The sequence below is a fragment of the Limulus polyphemus genome, unplaced genomic scaffold, assembly GCF_000517525.1.
Source record: "Limulus polyphemus unplaced genomic scaffold, Limulus_polyphemus-2.1.2 Scaffold536, whole genome shotgun sequence".
In the NCBI taxonomy this organism is placed as follows: domain Eukaryota; kingdom Metazoa; phylum Arthropoda; class Merostomata; order Xiphosura; family Limulidae; genus Limulus; species Limulus polyphemus.
In genome coordinates, this window is record NW_013666146.1 from 71,828 (window position 1) to 93,879 (window position 22,052).

A 22,052-nucleotide genomic window follows, 5' to 3' on the forward strand; every position below is an offset into this window, starting at 1 on the left:
AATTTGTATGAAACTAAAGACTTAATATTTTGACTTCACAAACTTCTAATTTGAACCAGTACTGCATTCAACATACCACGTGACACATAAAATTCGATGTTTATCCAAGTTTTTTAATATTTACTTTTAAACTAACAAATTGAGTAATGTATAGTAAATTTGAATCATAATCTACAGTTTGATACCAAACTTATTGACATAAATTCATGAAATAGTTCAATAAAATTTTGAATGCAAGTCAACAAACAAGATGACATGGCCTTTCACCCGTGACCCGTCTCGAAAGGTTTAACTGAGATTCTCAGTTACCAGACATGATTTGTTCATACATGTAATTCCCTGTGATTGTAGCAAATATTTTCATTTCTAAATGATTTATTCAATGATCGAAGTACCAGTTCTGAAGAAATGCATCAAAATAACTTGCTTTTGCTTCATATTACCTGCAATGATCCCAACTGGGGAAACCAGGAAATAGATGTGTATGATCCCTGGTCACTTAAAGAACAATCAAAATATTACTTGTGTTTTCATCCCAAAGGTACAAAGGATTTGAGAGATGCCCACAATCCAGAAGAGAAATAACCATCTGTGCAGTGGGAGAAGGGGTGAGATGAGTAAAAGTGTGGCATCTTATTCTATAGCTTTGAGCAGTTGGGAGACAGCTGAGCCAAACTGAGAGAAGAAATGAAAAATACCCAAACTGATGACATATTGAATTGGAGAAAGAACAGAAGACTGCCTGGGTTGTATATGAAAGTAGAATCAGGATGTGATGGTCTAACAATTGACAAGATGTTGCCAGCAGTAACCAGTCATCCATGGAATGGTGTGTGCACAGTATGATGGAATGAATGGGACGAGAAAACTCATACAATACAGCAGAACCCATGTTAAGCCTATGCAAGACCAAATGAAAAAAACCCAGAACTGCAGTACCTGACCCTTGTGCACCACAAACAACAATAGTGGTGGGACTCCATCGCTAAGACAAAGTGCAGATTGGAGCCAATTACAGCCAAGATGGACATCTACCATCCCAGTAAGAAAATCAACATAGATTGAAAAATGATTAACTTGTGAACCTTGGAGAATCTGGGCATTGAGATACACAATGAAGATTGATGACTGGATACCAAACTCCTGTCTTAATAGGCCCAATAGCTAACAAGAATAAAACTCTGAAGAACTAGTCCAACAATCTCACTACCCCCAGACCAACTAGACTGGTGGATAATAGTGGGGAAGACATGAACTGAATGACCAAGGACCTGCAGAGCTTCTGGACTGACGGGTAAGATTACCAGACATCCAGAAAATCTTGGAACCAAGCCCTTATGGCACCTGAAAGTATAAAATATTCACTGACGGTGCTGGCGATCTGGCTAAGCAGTGGAACTGAACCTTGGGTATAGACAGAATCTATTCTGAGTACCAATATACCGAGGAGCTGATGTCAGGGGTTGGCACTCACAATAGGGGCAAAACTATGACCACTCTGTAAGAGCCGATGAAATTCGAGACTCCAACAACAACTAGGAAGAATGTAGAAGCTGAAAACTGAACCAACATGCATGCTAACAATGGATCCAGCTCGTCATCAATGAAACTGGTAATCCTGATAGTCTTATAACAAAGAGATTTGAAACGAAACAAAATAGTGAATTGTAAGTCCGTAGACCTATATAAGTGAACTACAAACTTCGCTTTAGAACTTCGAAATTATTTGAGTGTTGGAAAAATGACTCACAACGAATAAGATCACTGACAACTGACAGTGTCTACTCCCCCAATTGTTAAGTAATAATCTGGGAATTCATAACATAATCAGCAAATGATTGTAATACTGGGAAACCCATTAGTGACACTTTGTCAAAAAAAGTGATAATATTATCTGAATGAAGTACTTATATATAGTACCAGGACAGAGGGTGCATTGGTATAGGTGGAGAGTATCACGAGACATATATCACCAAAGGCAATTAAGTGGGGTATAAAAGACTGAAGCAAGTGAGAAAAAATCAGACCAATACTTAGATGAGCAAAGATGAAACCCTGGTTGTCGAGTAATAGCTATAAGTGGGAGTGGAGGCACATATGGTTTCGAATATCATTTGACTCAGAAGTCTTATCATTCTTTAAACTTTTCATAACGAAAACAGGTGGGATGACATCGGTTAACCTTGACGTACTCAATGGAACCTTAACATATAAAACAGAAAAAAACACAATGCACTACCTGAGGTGTAAGTTCTGTAAATGGAATACACGGAGGTTCTGCTTCACATTCTTCTACTACTTCTTCTTCTTCTAAGTCTCCTACTGTACTACCTGGAAAAATCACAAAGAGTAGGCATAGTTTGAAATGTCATTTTAACATACAAATAAAAAACAAAAAAGAGAGATAAAGGAAAAAGAAGGGAACCTCATCATACGCTACATTTCCACACACACATTTTATGCATATAGTTTTATTTTCATGACTTTTCCTCCAAATAGATTTGATATAAACTCAATATTAATCTTTTCATACCTAGCAATGCCTGGACATTACTTAACTAACAAATGTAATCATAATACGACAAAAATGTAAGTTTAGACCAACAATAACCTCAGAACCAACCAGTGTAAATGTTAATGACCACTTTATAATTTTCATGAAACATACATCAGCTTTATATGTTATTTTAATGGGTAATTTTCATCATTACATGTAGGTATAAAAAAATAATAATAAAAGATACTGCCAAGACGTAGTGTAAAGATTCAACTAATTAATAGCAGCCAAGTAAAAAGGATAAGTATCTCTTTTATAGCTTCTCATTTGTGCTATTTTGTAACCAAATAAACTGGAGTTTACGAAAATGATGACTGAGGAAACTATAAACACATTTTTACAGTTTAATACTTTTTATTTGTTCAAAAAAAAAAGGAAATTAAAATAATTGGTTTACTTTTAGACTTTATATTCAATATCTTAAACTGTCCAAAATTGGGAAACACTATGTATTTCTAAAAGTTCAATTTATATTAAAGCTGATTTTTGTTTAAATGCACTTAAATTAATGATCCAAAGCAAGTTAAGTTACCCCCACTGATCCAAACTCTTACACCACAAAAAAAAAATATTTAATGGAGTTAACAGTGACAATAAAATTTGTGTATTTTGTTCTATTATATTGGAATATTACTGTCACGACCAAAAAAAATGGCAATAAAAACTAACTGAAGTAATTTTCAAGGAGTTAATATATTTTATAGACCAAACAAAACATGGTGAAGGTGATGTCTTTTTTAAGTGTAAAGATACACAATGGGCTATCTTGTTGTGTCCAATGTGGGGAACAGAACCCCAAGTTTTAGTTTTAAAGGCCTTCAAACTTAAAGGCAATATTTGATTGAATACTTTTTTTTTATCATATTCCTCTTTAATGGTTAGGTAATCAGGAAATTTAAACTACAGATACACAACAAGAGTACTGAAACTCCATTTTAATATTCCACAATATACTATTTTACTTTTAATGTGTACTAACTAGCTGAACTGCTCTTCCTAAATTGGAAACCATGAAAATGTGTCAAAGTATAATTCAGCATTTCCCAAAGTGTGGGGTGCACCCTCCAGGGGAACACAAATGTTCTCTTGTGGGGGAGACACAAGCAATTAGGGTAGTCAGCAGTGCAATAATGCCAAATTAAGTTTTAATATATTTTTTATCAATGAAAATAATAAGTAATTACTACAACAATATAGCATTTTAATGTGTGTCCATGTACCATATCTTGTCACTTAACTCCCTCTTTCACTCATTTAAAGAAAAATAGGGGGGAGGACACAAAAGAAACTATATTTATTAAAGGGGGGCATGGATGAAAAATGTTTGGGAAATGCTGGTATAATTCATTAGTAATGTGAGCGAGTAAAAACATATCCGATATTTATGGAATCTGAATGCATGATACAGATTTCTGTATAAATCACTAAGCTTGTATCAACTTAACAAATTTAGGTGAATTTACCATTTCTAGCAATGTAATAAAATATTAAACTAACAAAAAATCATAAACTGTTTGAATGAACTATCTACCATACTCAATTCTTCTATGACGTAAATAGTATTCAAAACAAACTACCTGGTGGTGAATAAAAAGTACCATCTTCACTGAAGGCACGAGGTACTGATCCATATGGTGGAATAAATGGTGTGTGTTCATTCACACACCTGGCTGAAAAGTAAAACAGCACACACACACGGTTAAATTAGATACCATTAAGGGTGATTTATTGGGCATTCCACCAACTGTCAAAAATATTATACAATCAAGCAAAAAAAATTATAATATGAATAACAGTCTTAATTCTCTCCTTTATACTACAAAATCTGCATTGACAAAAAAAAAAAGGATTTAAGTTGCCATACATTATATATATCAAATATGTTATCCATGTTAAAAACTGTGCACAGTCATACAGAATGTTTCCGACTTGGGAGTATATCAAAATGCACATTTTTCATAACTAACATGATGGGCCAAAACATTTAAATTTTTAAGTGAATGATGCATAACATATCTGTAAGTTACTTTGATATATTCACCTCTTCCCTGTGCTGGTTTGCTACTTTACATTATACACTTTCACTATATCGAATCTATTAGCTGTTCAGTTTCATTTACTTTTTTTTATCTATGAATGAAACAGAATAATAAACCTCTACTATAACACTTTTTGATGTTTAAAATGGTACTTCATTTTCTAGGTATTATATTCTTGCCCTTGCACTAGGATTTTGTTATTGTCGTCCAAGATTAAAATAGTAATTCTGCAAAACTACACATCGGTTGACAGGTTTATGATCTATCCAGACAACGTTTATGCTTTTAAATAAAATCACTATACTTGATATATGTGTTTAGTAAATAAAATAACTCGGGCAATGAAAAATGGATATAAAAATCCAAAATTCAAGTAGATTGTTTGATAAAAAGGTAAGATAAATCAGCTAAAGTTTGATAACTGCCTTTTTATTGCTCTTCCATAATCATAACATAAACACTATTTGTACAGTTTTATTAATTTAAAAACTTTTATTTTTCTTATAAATCTATAATAATAATATTGAAATTAAGAGTTAACTACAACCCTTACACTCTCATAAAATGCAATTTCACAAACCCATATCCCCTGAAAGCACAAATGAGTAGAAATAAAACTAGGTGGTACATACAAAAAATAAACAAACTATCCTTGAGATGTTATCATCAACGTAGGAGACAGCAATAAATTACTCAACAAGTATTAATTACAAAAATTTGCAATGTAAGAATAACAATTCAATATACAATGTTCTTATTACCACAAGTACAAAAACTGGACAATATTTAAATCAAAACATACATAACTTTTAAGTAACAATGCGGTAATTCTATGCAATATTTAGACATCTAAAATTCTTTTTAAAATTGTGGGTCATAACTTATGTGCTAAAGCAAAAATGGTAATATTTTCCCAGAAACTGTTTGTTTTAGAACAAAGCCACACTGGGCTATCTGCTGTGTCCACTGTGGGGAATTAAACTCTGGATTTCAATGCTGTAAGTCTGTAGACTTGCCACTGTTGCAATGGTGACTTCTAGAAATAGATACATTGAAATCCAGTAGTAAAACCCATCATGATGAAGAGCAAATTACATAAGTAAAGTAAAGACTAACAGCTTACCAAGCAATACTGATGCTTTCTCTTCACTGGGCACTACCCTGAAGTCTAGAAACCATGCTTCTACCCAGGACATAACAAAGGAAGCAATCAACAAGACCACAACTGCAGAATATGGTGTTTGACTTTGGTTTGATGCATCCCACTAATAGTACAAAATACTTACTAAATTGAAACATAAAAGATTTTAAACATATAAAAAATTGAGTATTTGTTAACGATAAAAAATATTCAACTCCTACACTCTACTAGAATGTTAACAAACTAGCATGAGAAATCAACTGAATAATTTCTGGATTTATGAATTTTTAAATTTGGGTTCATATTATTACAATACAATCAACATATTCTACCACAGTAGCTACAAATGTGAGCCATGGTTTCACAGATACGGAAAGAATCCATCTACATGTTAGGTTTATGATGAATTCCTAACCTTTCAGTACTACAATGTCACAAAGATAGACGTGTGCCTAGAAGATATGCATGTGCTATTTTCAAAGAGAAATATTCCTACAGTAAGATTATTAACTATTGTAGAGCCAAAAGATACAATTATCAGACTCTTTTAATGATGAATTAAGTTTTATAATACAATTACTACTACTTTCTATGGTATATATTAGCTCAACACAAATTTGGAGCTATTTTAAATACCAATCCTGGAGCAATGACTGGGCAATATAGACTCTTTGTTTCACACCTCTGTATGTGGTACTTAAAGGAAAACTTGTTTCTAAGTAGATCTGAATCTACGAGTCCCAACAAATGTCACGATGACACTAAAGAGCTGGATGTGATTACTAATTATTTCCACCAAATAAATTTATGCTATTTAAGAATTCTAAGAAGGTTGATAAATATCGTAGCTAACCCTTCAAACAAACTTAAGTACAAAATTATTTTAAAGCACAAAAAGAGCAACTGTAAAACATTAATTCAAGAAGCTCCAAATGAATAATGGAAAAGATCACTAAATCTTTACAGACAAGACTGTAAGTTTTAACAAAAATAGTAACAAAATAAAAAGACATTTACCTGGTAGAAAAATACCTTACATATGACAAAAATGCCGGTGGTGGTTGTGGTTATCTAAAACATTGCATATATGTCCATTAGTATTTAATATATAAAAATAATTAATGCATTTTTACTGAGCTTCTTATACTTCATAATAGAAATTGGGTTATTCATCAGTTACTTCAAGTTATTAACAAAAAATAGCTTACATATGCAATTACTCTTTACAATCACACACTAATGCAAGAATAGTACAATAGCAACAACCAACCGACCTAACAGGTTTGAAATTTCAGTTGTAATAATAGCCTAATTCATAGTTAAGTAGCAAATCTACTGAGAAAATCCATCAACAATACTTCGGATTATTAATGACATCTGCAACCTATAATTATTACTACTTATTACACAAAAATCACTTAATCTACACATATTTAAGAAGACTTCAGTGATTTTTACAACAAAAAAATTGAAAAAATGAAAGAAAATTAAAAAAGTTTGAAAAACTAACACTGGAACAGAACAACAATAGGGAGCATTAAATCACACAAAATGATGATTTGAAGAAATATATGCATAACATAAAACTTGGTTAAAGGAAAACAATTACAAAAATGTAACTCCATTGGAGGAAACAAATTCCTTTAGACCTGTTTTCTATCCTCCCCCCTAATAAATTACAGACAGTACCTGTGATAAAGTACCAAAATTAACTGTTTACTCACTGCTATCATCCACCAATGAGATATTCTGAAGAGTCCGTAGGCAAGCAAAATAAGGGTAAATCTCCATGCTGATGCCATCTATAAATAAAAGGCGTGCGCTTATAGAAAATATATTAAAATTATTGGAGCTTATGATCAAGTTTTTTAACAGTTGATCTAATGAAGCAAAACTCTTACTCAGAAGTTTCATTGACATACTAATAGCTAAGCATATGTGCAAATAGGATCAGTGTGTAGTATCTGTTAGCTTGTGTGTGTAACTGCATAATAAGATAGTATCTTATTAATAACCAATTAAAAGAAAAATCACTTTCATCCTCCAGATTTTAAAGCTTTCTTTATTACAATAACAATAAATACTTTAAAAAAAATATTCAAAATGAAGAAAACTTAAGAAGCTTGTCCTAGTTGTCAGTTTTTCCTAACATTTTTTGTCTAAATAAAACAGAGATAGAAATGTTAATAACATACCAAAACCCCTTTTATTGCATTGTTTTACTTCTATTACTACTCATTAAATCAAAAAAGCATACTATGAACCACAAATCTTCAGAAAAAAGAGAGAGAGAGGTATGGAACATTTTTTCAACAAATTTGGTCATAAATGTCTAAGTGTGTACAGTACATTAATCAACTATATTATAATTTAAGAACATAACTTTGAACAGAGTTGGTTGTTTTATGTTTTGTAATAATAATAAACTACTTTTTAATAGGAATTGTTGTGTTCTGATAATTATAAACAAAACTAATAAATTGTAACAGTTCTTTGGACTCCACAGATGAATTACTAAGGTTTTCAAGTGTAATCAGTTTTGCTTCTCTATTTCACCCACAAAAGTGTTTAACACCTGATCAAGTCAGCGAGGCTAGAGCCTAGATGGTTTGGACTATCGCTAAAAGATTTCTCCAGATTACTTGACTGGTCTGTGGGTATCCACTTTTGATATTCCAATAAAATCCACACACACACACACATATATATATATATATATATATATGATATAAATGGTAAATATATCATGCACATACTTAAATATATTTTCAGCCCCACAGATGGCGCTATATATATTGATGGTCAGACATGTGACTGTTTCTAAAAGTAAAGTATATACTCTATACAGGCATAACATAAAAAGTAAACAAACAAGTGTATCAGAAATTATGAATTTCAATATGAAATAGGGATCATGATACAAAAAGTAATAAAACAAGAATTAGAACCACAATCACAAATTTATAAAATTTAATCCCTACTTTGTTAGCTTTATACTTTTATCTGTAGGCCAAAGTAAGGATTAAATTTTTATAAATTTGTGATTGTGGGTTTAGTTCTTGTTTCATTACTTTCTATAGCAGGATCCCTACTTCATTTTAAAAATCATAGTTTTTTAATACTCTTGTAATAATTAACATTAAAGGACACACCTTCAGTCTGGACAGGGTTAAATACATTCCTTTCAATCGAAATTTTCTGTGAAAACTCTACTATATGATATTTGTGAATGTTAATATTTTGGTCCATTGATTGTACGCAGTTGTTCTGTGTAACAGTAGGTTTTACCATGAGTCTCCTAATTGGCTGAACCCTTTTTGGGCCCATGTGTTAACCCAACAGTGGAAGTCACCATTAGTTACTTTAAATTATTATAACCATATTCTGGCCAGTTCAATGTGCTATAAATAATGTTTGTCCCCACAACACATTAAGCAGAAGTTCGTATTGTCAGTACAGATTGGTTGCAGATTTCAAACCTGAGTTTGCAAGGACAGCATTTTGTTTGTCTTTCTTTCTTCACTGCTAGTTTTTTGGAAATATTTGGACTAGTTATCTTACTCAATTGCTGGGACAAGTAGAACTATATCTCTACCTGAAATAATACTTTAATGCAGTACAAACTTAGTTTTAAGTTATCAAATGTGAATGAAAGGAAAAAAAATACAACAGGGTTCTTTTAAGTTAGTGAATAATAAATACCAAACCTAAGGAATTTTAAATATCATTTCTGCGTGTCAACATAGTTTTTTAGGATTTATTTTTGTCATTTATAAGATACTATACAGAAGATCTTTGGTTGATGAAACAATTCATCAACATTGCTGAACTTTTAGTAGCCAAAATTGTAGCTGAAAGTATACTTACATATATTATAAGTTTAACTAAATGATAAATTGTAAAAAGCCTAAGTTAAAAAATTAAGACACTTTTGTAATTTTCAGTGGTTATGAAAAGCCCATCCTACAAAGTTACAAAATTTTGACCACGAAAGACAGAAGTGATAAGTCGAGCAGAAGACTTATACCCTTGAAAAATTGTGGTTATTTTTTGGTGTATACAAAAAAAAAAAAAAAGATCAAATATACTTACAACAATATCAAATAGAGATTTTTCAAAGGAGTAATTCATAACTTCCTTCTTGAAGGCATTTTCAACACCTTCACCAGTTAACTATAAGAAGTAAATCAATTCACTGTTACAGTAATATAGCTAGACGTATCGAAAACATGCATGATTCAAGTCTATGACCTACCACACTTAATAAATTACATTGTAAACAAAATCTCCAGTCTTAACATGATTTATTAACACAACTAAATTTCAAGCAAGCACAAACATCTAGAAATATATTAAATATGAATGATGATACTTCTTTCTAAGCAAATAAGTCTTTAATTACATTTGAAAATTGAGGGTAAAAAAACAGTATTTTAGCATTAAGATGTTTAAAAGGTTTAGAATAATAACTTCTTATGAGTGATGATGCTATTTCATTGAATAAAAACGCTAGTCTATAAAACTCTGGTGAAATACTAATATTCATAAAATACTATATGAACTTTTTCTCAATTTAATAAATTTATCAAAACACAATTTCTGAAATAATTATTTTTCAGTGACTTTTAAGCAACTAAAATTATTCTAAATTTAAGCTTACAGTGTACTTAGCCCAAGATATACATGTATAACCTCCAAAAGTAGACTGCCTGTGATATATTAGTACACACTGCCTTTAAACATAACAAACTTTGCATCAAAAGAATACAGACTAAAAATTCAAGATTATGATAAATGATTGATTCTGATTGTTAAGAGCCAATTACAATTAATTAAAACTTTAAAGTTCTGGTTACCAGAAATTAATGCATAATTAGTAATACTGATTCATGTCACTTGAAATTAACATTTTATACTATTAATCAAGAACAACTGTACATAAACTTAGGCAGCAGTGATACAGTTTTGAAACATACATCATACTAGTAAAACAATCATACTAGTAAAACAAAAAAATAACATTTAAGTTGTTTTCAACCAAACTGTACAGTATGAAGAAAATCTAGCTACCTGAAAGTATGTGATTTTCTTTAAGGAACATCTTAAGTTATACAGCAAGGATTAAGTAACTGATTTTAAACTTTCTGAAACATGGAAGAGCTAAGAATGATATATGCAACTGTTAAGATTTATCTTTTTTTTTTCAATATGATTTCTAAACAGATACTTTTAATAATTGCAATTTCAATGCTAAACTGAAGGACTGTTATAGGACAGAACTTGTCTAATGATTTAGTGGAGCTAATAAATACAATTACATTTAAGGTTCTTCTGGATACAGGTACAATGTACTACTTTATGTTGGAATTCATTGTTTAAGAGGTTCAAGGGCTCCTGTTTTCTGGATGTCTTTCAGGTTCCATAAATCAGATGAATGAATCTACTAAGCACTGAAAGGGTACATATAATTTGTTCTTAAAAAATTATAATTTTCTATTTTAAAAATTACTATAATTTATTACATGTCTGTTTGATATTTGCTTTGCATTTTTCCATATTGCATTTTCAAGTCTGTTCAAAATTCTTTAACCTCATCTGGTATGGCATCACAAGTTTTCTTTTACTGTCTTTATGCTAAGGTAGAATGTAAGTCCCCCCCCCCCTACTTAACTCTTCGTATTCATCCAACATCTTTCTAAGTTCTTTCATCTTATATACCTACAGTTCTGGGTTATTCACTTGTAGCATCACTTATGCTTTCTCATGAGAAAGATTGCTGTAAAGTAAAATATATGTGTAAAGATGGGTAGCAATCTTTTTCACTGGTATGGCAGGTGATACCTTGAGGATACATTATTAGATTGAAAGAGTGACACAGAAATTGCACATGCCTTGAGAGGGATGCCATTGTAGAATTTAGCACATAATATTATGTATTCTCAGTTTGGAACAGATCTTTGCAGATTTAAGTTTCTTCAAAGAGACTTGGTGTTTTTGGAAGTTTAAGTAAAAGTGCCACCCTCCAGACACATTTTCTCAGTTTGGAACAGATTTTCAGAGATTTGAATCTCTTTAAAGAGACTCAGTGGTTTTTGGAAGTTTAAGTAAAAGTGCCGCCCTTCATATACACACACACACAATTTTTTATTGTGTTTTAGTTTTGATTAAAGATTGTTTCTACTATGTTTTGCATTGTATCCAATCACTTTCATTACTTCAAACACAGTCAAAAATCAAGAGAATCCAGTTTAACCCTGCAAAACATTTTTTATCAATCTTCTAGAACCTGTCGAGGAAAACGGTTTATCTGGAAGCACCACATTATTTCAGTAAAAACAAACACAAAAAAACAGATATATTATTTAACTGTTACATAAAACACATAAAATGGTGAGTAAAGGGAAAAACATAGAAAAACAAAGTTGACCCCAGTGAATCTGTAATCAGGAAGGAGAACAGAAGCATCTAGACAATTATGAAAGGTAACCCAATTGACCAGTACTTTGTGATGGACACTACATTTCACAAACACCTACCTTCCCGAAAAACAAATTGAACTTGAGCAAAAAATGTATTATAGAAATAACCTAAATAACCGCACATGGAGACTGTTCTGAAAGGCAAGGTAGTGGATATTTTTGTGAACATTACTGCAAGTCACACTGATTTTATGTTGTTATTTTAACTTACAAAAAAGATGCACCTACAGTTACTTAAATGACCATGGGTAAAAGATATTTCACACTAGAATGGTGATTGCAAGCTATTGAAGACACAAGAGCATACAAAATGAACAGGGTTTTATTGAGAGTTAATAATATTACACTTACTAACAACCAAAGCTTTCTAACAAGAAAAATTCTGATTACAACTACACACACAATTATCTGAATCTACTATATAAAGACCAAAAGCTGTCCATATGTCACACCAATTTGTTGGCCATTGAGGTACTGATCGACACGTAACTTGCACAAAACAAAGGAATTTTCTACTGCGACAAGCAAGTTTGACTTTTTAAAATTCTTTTGCTAAATATGTATACATCTAAAACATATGATGTACTACTTTGGACGTATAATTAGATTTGTGGGTAGGTTGGTAGTGATTGTGAAGAATAATAAAATCGAATTGGGTTTACGTGCACCTCATGCACAAAAATCACAATCATTGGCTAAAATTCCCCATTACATCTGCTTGTTTGACAAGGAGACATACTGATGCAACATCTCCAAATTTTGTCCAATCAGAACCCTCGGCTACAACTCTGTAACAACCTGCATGTTTTACCTACAGCACATTTCAATTTTGAAAATTCCCAAATTAAAGCATGCTTCTTCAGCTCAGCAGGCTAACAAAGCCTAAACCAGGAAGACAGTCTAAAGATCCCGAAATTCATAATAAAATTCACTGCCTTTACCATCACAATTAAAAATTTGCAGGGTCATACAGTTGACCAAGTAGGAATATGTCTTTGAGAATGAGTTTTTTTTGCATGTTTCAAAAAATAAAGATTTATCAAGAAGAAAATTTTAACATAACTTAAAAATATACAGAACTAAAAATGCTACTCAAGCAATACTTCAAAGAGATGACAAAATATACATAAAAATGTTGTTTTCATGAAATACTAAAAATAGGATCGTCATTATCCATACATATATTATTACTAGATTATAAATAATTTTTATAAAACATGTTCATAAAATATTTATTTAGATGTACTTTTGAGAAGAAAAATTAATCATCATTTCCTGTCATATGATGGGAATTCAGCTTGTAAAACATAAGATTCAAGAAATATAATGTACACTTAATAACCTGCAAATCATAAGTGTGTTTTTAATAATTTGCATTTCTAGAAATTTCTGGAAAAATGGTTGATGGTAATTGTATTTCATCTGGATTTTTTTTATAATTCATTTATAGAAATGCTATCTTTTTACTAATTTTTTACATAACTTTGTGGAAATATTTTATTCTAATAAAGAATTAAAAGTTTACCTCGCATAGCACAATTAAGAGACTAATAAAACCTATTCCAGTTGTGCTAAAAAAAATTTAAATGTAACAATTTCACACAAGAAATTGATTTTTTTAATAAAAACAAAATTAAATGCATGATGCAAACAAAAATTGTAATGAATAAAACTTACCATTCCACAGATAAGCCATAAAAGAACATTGAAAACAAAATCAAATGTTGTAAGCAGTAGAAAAAATCGACGAACTGGTGATACATGACCACTAAATGAGCTTCCTTCACGAAGAGCAATATTGTCTAAAAGTTCAGATCCAGCAACAGAATTTACAGATCCATAATATGGTGTTATTGCAAAACTTCGTGATGCAGACATTGGAGCAGACAAATATTGTTCAGATAGCTGTGACTTTGACTTGGAGTTCCCCATTGAAATGAGGGAACAACTGATCAGGTTTAAATGTATTGGTTTCAGATAGATGACCTTCTGAAACATACAAAAAAATAAATAAACCAATATAATAACAACAGTCAGTAAAAAGTAATGCAAGAGCAAATTATTTTGTATATAAAAGAACTAGACATAATTATAACCATATGAAAGTATGGATAAGTGACACTTAAAAATACAGAAAACAGATTAAAGGGTGTTATCTAAACTTTGAAGGTCTATAACACAATATCAAATAGAGGTTTGAACCTTCAATAGTACTAATTTGCATAATTTACTACACTGAAAACCACTGCATTTTACAATTAACACAGAGAAGCGAAATAAAACATTCACACAACTAGTTTAAAAATACATTATATATAATAGTAATTATGTTTTTAAATTTAGAAAAATGCACATTGTGTTCTTCTGTTTGATGCTGTATGTGATATTCATATAGCAACACAAAATAAACTTGTATTGTAAGGGTATCCTGTTGTGGAAAATGTAAAAAACTGCAGCTGACTTAAGCAGAACAAGTTATCTTTAATAGTCACTATTCCAAGTAGTTTAAAAGTCACAGTCTTTTTGACATGTTTTGATTATATAATATAATAATAAATAAGCAGCAAAACAAAACAGAGTAACACTGACATTTGGATTAGAAAATATATACGAGTCTTTAACTATAACAAAATGTTACAAGAGAGAGAGAGTGTTATCATCAGTCATGTCTGTTTTAATGACACTGATGATTAACTATACATACGCCTTGGATAAAGGCATCAACCAAATGAGTAAATAATAATGAAAATTATAAATAAACAAAACAGAACAAAGTCAGAGTAGCACTTTCATTGGAATCTTGTACACTTCTTGCATCTTGTACACTAGGTATTCAATAAATTTCATTGTAGTAATAGATCATCTAAATGTTCCCTTTTGTGTATCACCATAACAGTCTGCTCTAATGCACAGAAGGAATTACTTCATATAACATTTTGGTGGTGTGTGTGTGTGTGTGTGTTTTTCAAATACAACATTTGTTTAAGTAATGAGCATTATACAAATTAAAAGATCAAATTTTCCATGTGATTATTATTCAAACTTTGTCAAACAGTTTTTGTTAACAAGATAAAAAAAAATTATCTGACAATGCTTGAGTGCCTCCTGATTAACCTTTGCCTTCTTTAGAACTATCTTTGAACTCCTGGCTAGCAAACAAACCTTTTAATCTTCAAACACAGCCCTAACTTAAAATGCTAGTTCTTTGAAAAATAAGGGGAAAAGTTTGAAACAAAATGTAAAAACAAGCAAGACAATCAGCCGAAAAGTAAACAATTATTATATTATTATATAATAGAAGTTTAATATGAATATTTACCTACACTAAAAACAGCTTTTTAATCAATGCAAAGCAGATATATTCTCAACTGATATGGTAACTATATGTGTATATCAAGTTATTTTTTGCTCACTGATTTTTAAAATTTAGTGGGTTGCTAACATATGCATTATCTTCACACAGACATTCTACAATACTGCTGAAAAAATATGATAAAGAAATAACTATTAATTTTCAAGCATAATGACATTAGGTACAAAAAATATATAGAAAAATGGTGAGGTACCTAAAGTCATGCAATTTTAAATATCAAAATAATAATATGAAACTTCACTTGATAGTTCTACAAGATGCTTTGAGAGGGATATTTATTTAATAAATCTGGAGTAACATAGCCTTAAAAAAAAAAGTTCCATAAGTAGTTACATCTGCAAAAGTAAATGCATAATAGAACTTAAATTTCATTTTGTAATGTAAACATAACATAATGTCCACTTAGTGTTAAACTTATATTCAATATCTAATTATTTGTGCCATATCTTGATTTTGAATTAAAGTAAACTGTTTTTAGTTTTATGAGTTTCACTTAGAAACAAAGACGTATAGATATTTGACCCTTTGAGGTCATTCTCTTCCAAAGCAACCAACCCATATAATTATTCTACTAAGCTTATCAAGAATTAAACTAACACACATCAAATTATCACACAAACCATTTCAAAGTTTATAACTATAACCGAGATTAATTTTTTTTCCAAACAACAAGTCTAGAACTGGTCTCACATTATTTGAATTCATCACATCTATTGATACTCAAATTTACATTCCCAACATTTTAATCTACCACTCAAAAGAATCACCTATAAGCAGCTTATCCAAGCCCTTAAAACTTTCAAACTTCTGAATCAAGTCACTTTAGTTAGTCAACATTCTAAGTTAATGTAGTTCAGATCTTCAATCTTTTTCTAACAGCCTGTCACTACACATTTCGTAGTAAGTTTATATATTCCATGTACCAAGAAACCAGAATTGTTCATAGTATACCAAATAATAATTGTAATATTATATCTCTTGAATCACACTTAAGGATAAATAAGGGCTTTATTACCTTCTTTTACTACAATTAAATTGCAATTGATGTCATTAATTTTTCCACAATTACAGATAAATCTTTATCCCAACATACTAGTGTTATTTTTGTGCACAAAGTACAAGTCATTCAAAAATATTCATAGCCTAAGTGCATATTTTACACTTTTCAATATTGGAATGTATTTCCAATGTTCTGGTCCAGCCACAACAATCATCAAGTTTTGCTTTTTTTTTTCATAACAAAAGTTATTTCAACAGAATCAGCCCTTCTTAGTTATTTAACATTAGCAAGCTACAAACATTACAATAAACAGTGGTGTAGTGCTAAATAAAGAAGTGTCAGATTGCAAAATCTAATGCATAATCATGTAAGGTGGGATTCGTTTGAAATAGTGATGATGTCCAGCTAAAAAAATCAACAGGTATGCTGTGCCCACATCTTCTCACCCCATTACACCTCTGCCATCAAATAAGCTCTCCAAATCAATTACAACAGAGGTCCCAAAGCAGATACTAATGGAATACAAAAATCACTTTCACCCAGTCTGGGGAATGCCCAATCATGGCAAAACTTTTGTTTCATACCCCCCAAGTTTATTTTCTACCCACTTCATTACATTTCCATTAATTTCTTAAGATGCTATCCAACTCATCAATTAATATTTTGTGACAATTGATAAAAGCTACCCAAAAATCAAGATACACAACATTTACCAAGATGCTCTGATCTGAAAAAAAAAGATGGATTTGTATCAAAACAATTACAAAAGTTGGTGACCCAAGAAAACCTATTCTAAATTATATTAAGAACTATTAATTAAGCACCACTTTTGCAAATGATCCCCCCCCCCCAAAAGAAAAACAACTGAAAACAGATCTTGCTAATGAAAAATAAGTAGAATAAAATTGGGAATTATTGGATTAAAGATTTTAGATCTTGTTTTTAGGAATAGAAGATGTCTGTTTGATGGAATGAGAAGGTTTAGATGCTTGAATTAAACTTAATGAAGTTCATGTAATAAAAAAGAAACTGAGTTTCTTATATTTACATTATTTGTGTTGACACCAGGAAGTAGAATTAAACTCAGACAATACTTTAGTTTTACAAGTTACACTACAGTCTCCAATGAATTAGTAAGTAAGTAATGTCGTGTTGATATTAAATTCCATAAAATATAATTTCAAAAATATTAAGTTCACCGAATAATCTTACCTTTCACTGATCTTGTAAAACTCTTTAAATTTAAATCTACCTAACAACCAGTCAAAGCACGTCCACTGTCAACACTTGAATATATATTATTATTATTACATCGTAAAGCGACTTTAACTTCAACACCCCTCTTTGTCTCATCTGATCATGGAATTGGAGTGCCATCTGACGATTGAAATCTCAAAACGTTAATTCAAGATTTAGTGATTGTAATCCTTTGAACATTAAGGTGTATTTTTTCTTAATATTTGTATATGTAATTAGAATAAAATTTAATTAACTCATTTCATTTGTATGATATAAAGGAAATCAATAATGAAATAACGTTAACTTTCAATCAGAGCAAGCTACCTATTTAGATTAAAAATTAAAAGTCAATTTGTAATTAAGCACAAAGCTACACGATATCGAAACCTGATTTCTAACGTTGTAAGTCTGCAGACGTACCGTCGTGTATTAAAGTAATAGCGCCAATCACTTGGTATTCTTAGATGGTCATCCTTCCAAATACTAATCAGGCCCGATATTGGGTGTCTGCAAAGATCAGAGAAGACACGAATTTTTTCATCATGGTATGAACGACGGAAAAGAGAATTTGCTGTCATTTATAGTTAAGCACAAAGATACACAACGGGCTATCTGTGCTCTGCCTACCACGGGCATCGAAACCCGGTTTCTAGTGCTGCAAGTCCGCAGACATACCGCTGTGCTACTAAAGGGATAAAAAGTCAAACCAGTGATGAGTACAGCTGGTTAAATATGCCCCCAGTGGCTCAGGGGTGAGTCTGAAGGCTTGAGTAAGGAAGCACCTTCTGCTAATATAATAATAGGTTGGCAAACAACAAGTTATAAGCACAAGGAAAAACTATATTATATACCTGAAGAAGACGGACGTTTGGCGAAACATGTAGTATCTTCCACTATCAATAAAATTCTTCTGAAGGCTTATAACGCGAAAAATCGGGTTTCGATATTCGTGGTTAGCACAGCAAAGATATCTAATTGTGTATGTTTGTTTGTTTTGAATTATGCGCAAAGCTACACGAGAGCTATCTACGCTAGCCGTCTCTAATTTAGCAGTGAAAGACTAGAGGGAAGGCAGCTAGTCATCACCACCCACCGCCAACTCTTATCAACGAATAGTGGGATTGACCGTCACATTATAACGCCCCCACGGCTGAAAGGGCGAGCATGTTTGGTGGACTCGAACCCGCGACCTTCGGATTGCGAGTCGAGCGCCCTAACCACCTGGCCATGCCGGGCCTAAGACATACTCCTAATACATTGGACGATAGCTGTTCGATTAACATAGTTTAGGACAGTGGGCACCAGTAGACGTGACGTTTTGTACATCACTAGTTTACTCAACTGAAGATGATAGCTAGAAGTTTGAAAACTCAGTTGAAAAGGTATTGCAACCCTTGCTTGCTGAACTATCTAGTGGTTTTCTGTGGTGCAATGTCTTCCAATGTGTGGCTGAGTGGCGGAACTCTATGAAGAATACTGTATGGTCACATCTAGATCTTTTCCATATATTTGAAGAGAATGTGATTTCTCTATGTGCAATAAAGAAGTTATGTTTCCTCTGAATGTATATTGACGTGTGCTGTAGTAACAGCACGAATATTAACTGTGGCTTATGAGAGTTTTTAATTTAGCTGAATTCTGCCAGTATTTTTACTTATTTTGTGATGTCTGGAAAAAAAAAGGTTGAGTTTGAGACTCCTCGATGGCAGCGCCTTATTTTACTGCAGTTATTGAGAGGTAACGTGCAGGTGTAACCCTAGAAGGTTACTGAAGTAACTCACGTGGGAACAAGAGGTAGTCATTTTTAAGCTGTTAGTGTATATGACAGTATATAATAATTATATATATATATGTATGTGGCAATATACGTATATAAACAAATATATGTGCGTGGTGTTACACTATTGAGACGTAGCCTGCAGGTGTAACCCACGTGGGAACAAAAGGTAGTCACTTTTAAGCTGTTAGTGTATGTGACAATATATATAATAATTATATATGTATGTGGCAATATACGTATATAAACAAATATATGCGTGTGGTCTTACACATGAGTATGAATATTGTACTCTGGGGCTCCACTAGAGTACAAAACTCGTATAATAACGCGCGGGTCCATTTTAGACCTTAACATGTTCCTTTAAATTTATTTATTTATGAAGCCTTTTCAATCAGTTTATCTGTAATTCTGCAACTAGCTTGGCGCTTTTGAAAGAACCTCGTTATAACGCGGTCTCACAAGATGAACTCCCTGGACCACGTTTATAGCGGGACCCCAGTGTATGAAGTCGTTCATTAGTGTTATATAACATGGATGGATCAATCAAACAAATACCAGAATTATTGAGCAATATATGAATGGAAACAAAATATTTTATCTGGAAATTAAAACTTTGTGATATGAGGTCAACTGTAATTACTGACCAATAGTATTATTTGAAGGTATGGAGTACGTATTATTCCCATTAACACACGTTAGAAAATGATTCAGTTTCGGAATTGAAATGTTCAGAAGGTAGTTAATTTTCATATTTGTCAGTGCAAGATTGGATTAAATTGAAATATTTATGAGTGGGCGAGATGGAAATTACCAGTAGCAAGTAAAATTCACAGATAATAGCTTGGATATCACATCAACTTGTTATTTAGTATTTTATTTACTTGTGATGGAATATGTTCAATCATGTAGATTGAAGTATTTTATAAGCACACAGTTTTCTAAGTATTTACCTAGCTAGTACTAAGTTGTATCTGGAAGAAACTCACAAGGGAAAAATGGGACATACAGTAGTGGATCTTAACGCTCATATGCCAATTCGAATCAGCCCACGTGTGTAGGAATCAGTTTCGACCTATTCCTTTCCTACTGGACCTGTGTACTGTTTATATGTAACAACCAGGTGGTGGTGGAGGGAATAGTTCTGGGTCGAAAGGTGAGCTGTGTTGGCTGTTGTCACGGTATTGGCACCAAAGGGCAGCACAGCTATAGGTAGTGATGAAGTAGAGACCCAGTGAAGCCTGGTGACCGAGAAGTTCACAGGCACAACTGAAGTCTGTATAAACGTCACTTGATCGAGGTAATCCTTTAATTACTATGTCTCTAAAGCTGACATTCTGACCAATTGGAATTCATTTTCAAACTGGACTTTTGTTATTTAAGTTTGGTTTGAATTTCGCGCAAAGTTACACGAGGGCTATCTGTGCTAGCCATCCCTAATTTAGCAGTGTTTGTTTGTTTTTTGAATTTCGCGCAAAGCTACACAAGGGCTATCTGCGCTAGCCGTCCCTAATTTAGCAGTGTAAGACTAGAGGGAAGGCAGCTAGTCATCACCACCCACCACCAACTCTTGGGCTACTCTTTTACCAACGAATAGTGGGATTGACCGTCACATTATAACGCCCCCACGGCTGAAATGGCGAGCATGTTCGGTGTGACGGGGATTCGAACCCGCGACCCTCAGATTGCGAGTCGAGCGCCGTAACCACCTGGCCATGCTGGGACAAATAATACATACTGAGTGTGTGTGTGTTTTCTGGTCATCTGCTGTGTCCACCGAGGGGAATCGAACCTCTGATTTTAGATTTGTAAATCCACAGACTTAGTGCTGTCCCAGCGGGGGGACTATTATTTAAGACAGAATTTTTTATCTTTCTGGCTAGCAAGTTCTTCAACTAGCGAGTGATGTTTTTCTCACACTAGTGTGCTTAATTAAATCTCCAACTATCTGTTATGCTGCACAAGCGAAGGATTACTATTGTCACCTTATAAACCTTTTCTGCGATATATACGCATAGTTATTCACGTTAAAGGGTTATGTTTCGTGTTGTTGTCTTTGAAACTGTTAAAGGGTTTTATTTTGTAAGTGTTCTTTGTCACCTCTTGTATCTAAATATTCTGTATGTATAAAAGTAAATATGTTGTAAGGGTTTGTCTAGTAGGGTGAATTTAAATGTGTTCAACCTATAAGGGTTTTAGTATTTCTAGTTCATTTTATTAAACGTTCTTTGGTATATGTGTTTGCTAGCCATTTTCTATATTTTAAAAAGAGCATTTACTTAATATGGTTGGATGTTTTATTTTTGTGAAGGGTTATATTGTTATGTTTATTTTGTGGTACTGTATATTTGTTTGTAATTAAACACAAAGCTACACAATGGGCTATCTGTGTTCTGCTCACCACGGGTATCGAAACCCGATTTATAGGGTTATATAAGTCCGCAGAC

General features: G+C 32.2%; 1 protein-coding gene across 4 annotated transcripts in view; it reads right to left on the reverse strand.

Moving 5' to 3' along the window:
- Positions 1-17,944, reverse strand: part of LOC106458946 (steroidogenic acute regulatory protein-like) — a 28,682-nt gene extending 10,738 nt beyond the window's left edge. For 2 of the 4 annotated variants that reach the window (XR_002610472.1, XM_013918514.2), the window contains exons 1-8: positions 17,802-17,944; positions 13,894-14,205; positions 9,830-9,910; positions 7,462-7,539; positions 6,755-6,808; positions 5,720-5,861; positions 4,135-4,227; positions 2,240-2,331 (exon numbers count right to left, since the gene is read on the reverse strand). Coding sequence is in view for 3 of the 4 variants with exons in the window: in XM_013918514.2 (XP_013773968.1) it covers positions 2,240-2,331; positions 4,135-4,227; positions 5,720-5,861; positions 6,755-6,808; positions 7,462-7,539; positions 9,830-9,910; positions 13,894-14,148 (795 nt within the window). In the remaining variant the exon portion in view is untranslated. The remainder of the gene's footprint in view (positions 1-2,239; positions 2,332-4,134; positions 4,228-5,719; positions 5,862-6,754; positions 6,809-7,461; positions 7,540-9,829; positions 9,911-13,893; positions 14,206-17,801) is intronic. The other 2 variants (XM_022385315.1, XM_022385317.1) reach the window with 2 other exon arrangements.
- Between the last annotated feature and the right edge of the window lie 4,108 nt (positions 17,945-22,052).